This window comes from Sinocyclocheilus rhinocerous, unplaced genomic scaffold (genome assembly GCF_001515625.1).
Source record: "Sinocyclocheilus rhinocerous isolate Xijiao unplaced genomic scaffold, SAMN03320098_v1.1 scaffold612, whole genome shotgun sequence".
In the NCBI taxonomy this organism is placed as follows: Eukaryota; Metazoa; Chordata; class Actinopteri; order Cypriniformes; family Cyprinidae; genus Sinocyclocheilus; species Sinocyclocheilus rhinocerous.
This window is the reverse complement of record NW_015625585.1, coordinates 794,297-803,201: the sequence shown is the minus strand read 5'-3', so window position 1 is coordinate 803,201 and position 8,905 is coordinate 794,297. Positions and strand designations below refer to the sequence as shown.

General features: G+C 37.7%; 1 protein-coding gene across 2 annotated transcripts in view; it reads left to right on the top strand.

Moving 5' to 3' along the window:
* The first annotated feature begins 631 nt into the window (after positions 1 to 631).
* The window catches only part of LOC107753849 (pyruvate dehydrogenase (acetyl-transferring) kinase isozyme 2, mitochondrial-like), a 14,114-nt gene continuing 5,840 nt past the window's right edge, over positions 632 to 8,905 (top strand). Inside the window, exons 1-11 of one of the 2 annotated variants that reach the window (XR_001641514.1) lie at positions 632 to 932; positions 1,500 to 1,641; positions 3,357 to 3,428; positions 3,537 to 3,721; positions 3,932 to 4,021; positions 4,119 to 4,196; positions 4,305 to 4,381; positions 4,481 to 4,579; positions 5,065 to 5,175; positions 5,254 to 5,367; positions 5,729 to 6,173. Coding sequence is in view for 1 of the 2 variants with exons in the window: in XM_016570122.1 (XP_016425608.1) it covers positions 815 to 932; positions 1,500 to 1,641; positions 3,357 to 3,428; positions 3,537 to 3,721; positions 3,932 to 4,021; positions 4,119 to 4,196; positions 4,305 to 4,381; positions 4,481 to 4,579; positions 5,065 to 5,175; positions 5,254 to 5,367; positions 5,729 to 5,872 (1,230 nt within the window). In the remaining variant the exon portion in view is untranslated. Of the gene's footprint in view, positions 933 to 1,499; positions 1,642 to 3,356; positions 3,429 to 3,536; positions 3,722 to 3,931; positions 4,022 to 4,118; positions 4,197 to 4,304; positions 4,382 to 4,480; positions 4,580 to 5,064; positions 5,176 to 5,253; positions 5,368 to 5,728; positions 6,437 to 8,905 lie in introns of those variants that run through there. The other variant, XM_016570122.1, reaches the window with a different exon arrangement.

Below are 8,905 nucleotides of genomic sequence, written 5' to 3'. Positions count from 1 at the left end.
CATGTTTATGCATAAGTAAAAATACAATTTATTATGTATGCATCAGCTTCACTGATCCTTTTAAATTATATTTATTTCTACTATTTATAACTGCTCTAAAACAAGGACACTACTCTCGTTTACATTTGACATTCATTTGTTTCCTTTTTCATTCACATACATTAGTCTAATAACGCCGACCTTCTCTAATTTGATCTATTAGGCCTACACTTACCATATTATTGCATAATGTAAATTTCTAAGAAGCATCACTGCATTTTTAAATAATGAATTTGTCATGCCTTCTGGCAGGTACATTTTTTTTGTTTTGTTTTTTTTACTTTTACGTGTTTTATGCAGGCTACTTTGCCACAGCTCCATGACACATACTGCACTCGGGTCCAACTGGGTGATGGGTGACGCTTGACCTCATAATGTCCAGCTGTATCATCCTTTTATTTGGCGACTTGTTGTGATGCTATCGCGTGATTTTCCATGTTGTCATACTCGTACAAACATCACGTAGATGCCAGCTTGTTGATCGCGATTCCGAGAGTTGACGTGTACCTGACCGGCACAAGTGTCCCTGTTTCCTCTCTCTAATTGGTCACCATCGATATCGACGTAACGACGTGGGCGTGTCACTGTGCAAGAACGCAAACTTTAAAGAGTTGTCAACAACAGGGGTCTCGAGACAAGACAGCCCCAGACTGAATAGAGAACTGCACGCGAGGATATACGGAAAACTTCTCCAGGGAAAAGCTACGGCTTTGTTTTAATCTCTGACAACATAAAACGTTTTTTGTTTTTAGTTCGGATATTTAGATCTTCCAAGATGAAGTTTGTAAGGTATATAATGAGGAATGCCGCTATGCTAAATGCGCCAAAGCATATTGATTATTACGCGAAATTTTCTCCGTCGCCTTTGTCAATGAAGCAGTTTCTGGATTTCGGTGAGTTTAAGATTTGAATGCAAAATATGTTTGCATGAAATCTTGTCATTCCAAGGCTGATGGTACACACTGGGCATTAGTGCATGTGTATTGCACCAAAACCTGCGATATTCTTTTTGTTATGAAATTATTTGGATTGGCTCATTCATGTAGAAATTAAAAACTAGAAATGTGAATGATCGCTCAAACAGAATGTGATTAACGCTCGAGAACTGACGCGTTCCCTGGATGGGGTAACCATAGTAACAGTTCGCTGCTCTGGCGCTTTCTGTAAGGTCTTCGTACTGCCGTTATTTGTAACGTTAGCCTGTTATATTTGCACACCATTTATGCACAAAGAGTGAAGTGTTTTTTTTTTCCAAAAACAAAAAAAACTTTAACGCGACAAATTAGTGCACGCAACGAAGCTCAGCAGGAACTGTCAGATTAAAAACAAAACTTAAGTCATTCAGTAGCCTAATTGCTGTTTGCTTAAGTTTGTTTTTCTTAGTATTAGAGATTTAGTTCAACTGTATTACAGCAAAGTGGGCATTTAGCTGAGGATTCACTGTCACATTGTCTTTTCAGGATCCACAAATGCGTGCGAGAAAACATCCTTCGCTTTCCTCAGACAAGAGCTCCCCGTCAGACTAAGCAACAGTTTGAAGGAGATCAACCTTTTACCTGACCAACTGATAATGACTCAGTCCGTTCAGCTAGTTCACAGCTGGTAAGTCCATGTCCTGGGTTATCAGATAAAAAAAAAAAGGTATTAACTAACTTTTGAACAGTCCTTGACTTGTAGTTTGAGTAAACAGACGCAAACGAACACGATAAATCATGTATGTGTATGATTTAATACATTGCTGAACATACTAACCCATTAAAATGGTTTATTTTACACGTGTGCATTATGTAATGTGTACGCCTCCTAACTGAACGATGAACTTTGACCTAGTTCCTCAGCCTGATATTTCGAAATATGAGCCACTACTGTAGGCTACTGTACATTACACACTCGGCAGTTTAAAGTTCAGAATCAAGCTTCATCCGGTTTCCATTATAACTTTAATCTAAGGATCAAAGTTGTAATCTTAATAATCATCGCAGCAGTTCTTACTAAAGCACTTATTATTATTATAGTAGGCTATTTTTCTTCTAGTTTATAGTTTGGGTTTCTGGACCATGTGAAATTAAGTTGTGGTGTGAGATGCTTAAAACGTTTTCTTTAAAAACGTGCTTGTAAATACTTGCTAACGAGCCTATGGAATGTAGTTTCGTGTTGAAATACCATTGCAGACCCTCACTTGTTTACTAGACTGCGGGTACATTAATGTAACGGATACTGCGGTTCACTTCAGAAAGTGAAATATGAGAAGGTGCGGCGTGACTTGTTTTCGAGAACTGATTTGGAACAGTACATTCTACTGTGCTCCAGCAGAACAGCAAGCAGGGAAACTCAGGGAAATAAGCAGTTAACATATAAAAAACTAATTAGGAGAAAATATCTGTAATGAATATTAATAGCTAATATATTTAAAAAGTATAACAATAATCAGAAATAATTATAGCCTAGTATAAAATATTGTTTAAATACTATTCTTTATATATTTATATACTATTATTTATTATTTTGAACGTATCATTAAATATTTTTAATGAGCTTTTTCATTTTTATATTTTGTTTTCATTTTAGTTTTAGTAATTGCATTATGTGCTTTTGTAACATTCTATGAGTTTTTGTTTTTAAAATTAGCTTTAATTTATTTTTAGAAATTTTAGTAATAAAAAAAAATAAAAATATTTTAGTTAGTTGCCAAGGAAACATTAAGTTTAGAAGTTTAAAATTTGAATCTAATATTTATTATTTATTTTATTTCAGCTTTATTTTAATAGCCTACTGAATTTTTTTAATACTTTAATTTAATTTAATCTTTTTATTTTTATTTCAGATTTAATTTGAGTGATTTTAGTACTTAAACATATTTAAGTTCCTTGCCCAGGCAAAATTTAAGTTTTTAAGTTTAACATTTTAATCCAATATTTATATTTTTATTTTATTTCAACTTTATTTTAATATGGGAAATAATTTTGAATAGTTTTAGTTAATTTATGCAGTTTGTTTTTATTTTAGATTAATTTTAGTACTTAAACAGTTCTTGGACAGTTTTGTAATATTCTTAATTTTTGCATTTTTTTTATTTTAAGTTTTTCATATAATATTTATATTTTATTTTCAATAGTTTTAGTTAACAATAACAACACCGGTGAGTGCTTAAAAATTGCAAAACTTTCCTGTAAGTGTGAAGACATTATTTAGCTTGAGGGTGTTATTGGAAATGAAAAAGTGTAATTGTAACTCTGCAGTGGTAAAAAAAAAAAACATAATCTATAGTGAATGTACAACCTTTCATTCCCTTTGTCTTCTCTATCTTACTTTCTCAGGTTTGTCCAAAGCCTGATGGACATCCTAGAATTTCAAGACAAGAGTCCCAATGACCCCAAAGTTCTTGCCGGGTAGGTTCTGCAATCTACACACATCATCTGTCAGAATATTAAAGAAGTATTATTAAACGGTACAAAACAGCAGGATTCATGGAGTTGTTTTGCTGTTTGTCCCCAAAGATTTGTGGACACTCTGGTGACCATCAGGAACAGGCACAATGATGTGGTACCCACCATGGCCCAGGGTGTCATCGAGTATAGGGATGCATTTGGGGCAGATCCTTTGACAAGTCAGAACATTCAGTACTTTCTGGACCGCTTTTACATGAACCGCATCTCCATGCGCATGCTCATCAACCAGCACAGTAAGTCAATCTTGTCCTAAATCTTTGCTCTAGTCCTAATACCTGGACTTGGCATCAATAGTCGCTTTCTCAGCACTTTACAGGTCATTAGATCTTGAATAATCCGGCCTGCTCCAGTTTGAGTTAATTATTCACTGAATATGAGAGAATGATTAGCTTGAAGTACACCGCTAACCCTCAGTTCCCTTTTATTTCCTGCTCTATCTTTAGCTCTGATCTTCGATGGCTCCACAAAGCCAGGACATCCCAGCAGCATCGGGTGCATTGACTCCTGCTGTGACGTCACAAATGTAATCAGCGGTGAGTGCTTCAGTGCATACCGTTATCGACCTGGGATACAAATATTACCCTAGCGACAAGTGCAAATTCAATACTAATGTCCTGTGTTCTGCTTCAGATGCATATGAGTGTGCTAAAATGCTCTGTGAGCAGTATTACCTCGGATCCCCTGAGCTGGAGCTTAGAGAGATAAACGGTGAGGAACAGACATGTTCAAATATATTCTCCAGACGTTCCATCATGTTTCATTTCAATTTCATTCACAAACTACATTGTATTTTATAATATTTGTTCTCTGGTGCAGCAAAGAACAAGTCGCAACCAATCGAGATTTCCTACGTTCCTTCTCATCTCTACCACATGGTATTTGAGCTCTTCAAGGTAGGCATGGTGCTTTATTTTTGCATACTGCAGACGCATATGGAATGATAATTCATTTTAGATTTTAAATAAGTCATTCTTATGTCTCCTCCACTCCAGAATGCAATGAGGGCTACTATTGAGAATCATGAAACAAGCAGCACATTGCCACCAATCAAAGTCATGGTTGCTCTAGGCGGAGAGGACCTGTCAATCAAGGTAAATGAAAGTTCAAGTATGATGTTTTTAGAGAAAGTTGGCAGTGAGAATATGAGGTCACACCAACACCACCGCCTTGTTTGAATCATTCTTCTCAACCACCGGTTCCTTGCTCACACTGTTACATTGCCCTAGATTCAGTGATAACTGATAATAACTGTTATATAAACTGTCCTAGAGATGAATATTCTAACCACCCTTAATCAAGATCATTTGTTGCCATAAATGGAAACTAGCTTTGACTAGTATTACCGATATTAACCTTTGCCCTGCTGGTGGCTAAAGCGTGCAACAAAGCAGACATTGAACTGCAATGCTATATCCATGCGGTAACAGTGTTTGCAAGATTATATTTATCTTCTTATACATATACAACAGTCAATCCCTTAGTCTTAGTCATGTAACCCACACGTATTCATCATCTGTTGTAATGCAGCTCACAAAACACGTCATTGTTCTCTAAACATTCACATTTCATGTTCCAGATCAGTGACAGGGGCGGTGGCGTTCCTTTCAGGAAGATTGATAGACTTTTTAGCTACATGTATTCAACAGCGCCCAGACCTACTATTGGTGACCATCAACGGACCCCAATGGTAAGAGCATGGGACACTACATAATAGCAGGTGCATATGTTTTTTCATAAAAAACTGAAAGTCAGACATTTCCCTCAGGCTGGCTTTGGTTATGGCCTTCCCACCTCCCGCCTGTATGCACGATACTTCCAAGGTGATCTCCAGCTTTATCCAATGGAGGGCTATGGTACAGATGCCGTAATTCAGCTGAAGGTAAAGAGATCCCTAAAAAAAGTGTTAGCTTGCATAAAAATTGAAATTCTGTTACTAATCCTCACCATATGAGGATTTTTGCCCAGTTATCATTAAATGGGCTGTGTCAACATTATGCTAAACCTCTCCTTTTGTATTCCACGAAAGAAAGTAAGTCATATGGGTTTGGCACAATGAGTAAACCACGACTTTGCACTTTTAGGTGAAATTTTAAACAAACCGCAAGATGGCAAATCGTATTGAGGGTTTTGCTTACACTAACCTTATCTGTTGAGCTTGTACCCGTGCAAAACATCCTGTCAACTTTGGACATTACATCCGTCAGTCTTCAAATCATTAATCCACAGTCTTCTTCCCGCAGGCCCTGTCTACAGATTCAGTAGAGAAGCTTCCAGTGTTCAATCAGACTGCCTTGCGCCATTACAAATTCAACCAGGAAGCTGATGACTGGTGCGTCCCGAGCAAGGAGCCACTGAACTTAGCTGCCTACAAGGCTGCAAAGTGAACCATCGGAGCTGGCTGCCTTAAAGATATGACAAAGGCTTTCAAGAGATTGCCAAGATAGACTTCCAATGTGAATGCTCGCATTCCCTACTGAACTTGGGACCAGTGACAGCATTTCCCAATGCTCTTTGAGTACTGTTGCCTGGGAACACTTAAACTGCATGTGGCCAGATGCAAAACAGTAGATTCCTTAGTAAAAAACAACAACAACAAAACAAACAAGTTATTACTGTGGTGCTGCTGAAGTTGGTGTTTTTCAGCAAAAGCTCAGGGATGAAGAGTCCCACACGTGTTAAGGCCTGGTGGGGCATGTTAACCTGACTGAAGCAGAGTTAAGTCTAAAAACAGCTGGAGAGAAGTGTATGTATTGCAAAGGAGTAAATACTGAAGGCAGAAGAAATGTAGCTGGGATGAGAAGTGAGACATGTGACATTTCAGAGGTCAGAAAAAGTGTATGAATTGTGAGAAGTGTAAAAATAAGGAGGATGTGGCCAAAGATGTGTTTTTCGTCTCTAAAGAGGCTGGACAGTTTGAAATCATACTTGATGTGTGATTAACACTTATTATTTAAGAAAACATTTATGTAAGCATATATTAATAGCACTGTACGGTTGCGTTTCATTGCATTATGAATGACCACAAGATGTATATGCTCAATGTTGTGTTCACAATATTTATAATTTTTAAAAGGACCCTTGCTGTGTGTTTGTTTGTTTTTTAATATTAAATAAATCTGATATTTTCTCATCAATATGCATAAGTTGTTATTGCAAACAATCCGAGGAAACATTTCAGTGAAATGCATACTAACGCACATGTGGTTATGTAATCGGGAACATGATACCCATAAATGTGCACACAATAAGAAAACCATAAGAAAACAAGCGGATGTTGCTACATCAGTATTTCCCAACCCTGTTCCTGGAGGCACCAACAGTAGCCTACATATTTTTCACACTCTTCAAATCAACCACACCTGATTCATCTCATTAGCTTATTAGTTGAGAAATGGATGGGTCAGTCAGAAAAGCACTGTCCAAAGAGCTGCCAACTCTCTACTAAACCTCATGGCTAGTGTAACGGAGGCCAGCGGGTAGGTGCTGTGCAGGTAAACCTCACTCCCCTGATCTCAAGAGGCGCACTAGCGACTGATGCTAGGGGCTGCAGTCTTTAGCCTCCTTGTTAGTGCGCCCGCCTCCCATGCCGGAGACCCACTCGGAGCAAGAACGAGGTGTGGTGGTGAGGACCCGGGAGAGAGAGGTTACATTGGTGCCGTGACCCGGATGGGAGTAAGGTTTAGGGGGGTGAGTGTAACGGAGGCCAGCAGGTAGGTGCTGTGCAGGTAAACCTCACTCCCCCGATCTCAAGAGGCGCACTAGCGACTGACGCTAGGGGCTGCAGTCTTCAGCCTCCTTGTTAGTGCGTCCGCCTCTCATGCCGGAGACCCGCGTTTTAGACCCACTCGGAACAAGAACGAGGTGTGGCGGTGAGGACCCGGGAGAGAGGGGTTACACTAGCGTCATACTTCATCACAACTTTTGATGGCACACTGAATAGACACTATTACAAACAAATTATTACATATAATTTTTATGTCAGTTAGATAGTTTACATGTATTTTCGAATGTATCATCTGTAGTCTGTGTTTCTGCTACTAATTCAGCAACAAGGGTGAACTGGACCATGCTTCTTGCATTGTTTGCTATTGAATGAACCGTTGTTCATTCAGAATGTTCTGTTATGTTTCGGTGATAAACTCAAATGTTCTCATTACATATTACAATAATCTTGTGCTTTGAAACAATGATTATGTGAATTGAAAATGTGTAACTATAATGAAAATTGTAATGAAAGCATGAGATCTGGTTTTGAAAGTTGTGTTACAAGTTTGATCAGTTTGTATTTTTGTACTAAGAGATTTGAAAATGTACTTACTGGAGAAAATAGTAAAGTGATTTAGCAATGAATGCTAAACTATGAGATTTACAGTTTACTTCACTCTGTTCTTGTACTTAGATAACGGCTAATGCATGAGAAGTACCGCACATTCACAGGAAATAGAGATGAAAAATAAGGCTTACTGCTGAAAACATATCTGCCAATTATTAGCTTTAATCCGATGTAGGCTAAATTTTATAATCTCAATCTAAATGACTGTGAAAAGCCAAAAGACATTTAAAGTTCTACTAGCCCTGCTTGTCCTGGTGCAAAAGGGATGAGCATAATTCATTTTATAGGAAAATTTAAAAATCATGCTATCATGGCGTTAAAGTGACTTTAACAAAGTAATTTCTGTTCAGTAAGCCCGATCAGAGTTGGTAAAGGTGTTTTACCGTAACAGGGCTTAAATAATGAGCTCAAAACACAAAGCTACGTGCCGTTCTACTGCAGTCTAACATCACTGTGATTAAGATTAAGCTGATGTATGTAAAATATAGCACTTTGATTAGGCTGCTGGCGTCACTATGAGTAACTGTGGCAATCAGTCACAGCACTGTCATAAAAAACAGTCGGATGGGACATGAGAGGACACGACCCAGAATGCATTCATCCGTGTGCCTTACGCAAACGCTTAAATCTATACAAGGCAAGGGCCTGTTTTGTATGCCAAAAAGAGATAAAGAAGATAAAAAGATTGTTTGTATTGCTTTCCGAAGACTTTGACTTTGGTATTTGGTTTAGTTGGTCACATTCTGAACTAGTGTGGCTTATAATGGTCTAAAACAAACAGTGTTGGGGAAAGTTACTTTTAAAAGTAATGCATTACAATATTGCATTACTCCATTAAAAAAGTAACTAATTACGTACTTTTTTATGGAAAGTAATGCGTTACGTTACTTTTGCGCTACTTTTTAAATCTGGACAGGGCTTGCTTGTTTGTTTTTAAAATAAAAAAGTTCTATTTTTGGCAAATATAAAAGCCTTTTCACACCAAAAGTGAAATGAATAAGCCTCAGGCTGAAGGGAAAGTAAATTTACGTCCGTACAGTAGAATGCAGAAGAAGAAATTTCAACACACTTCAGCAATAAAAAA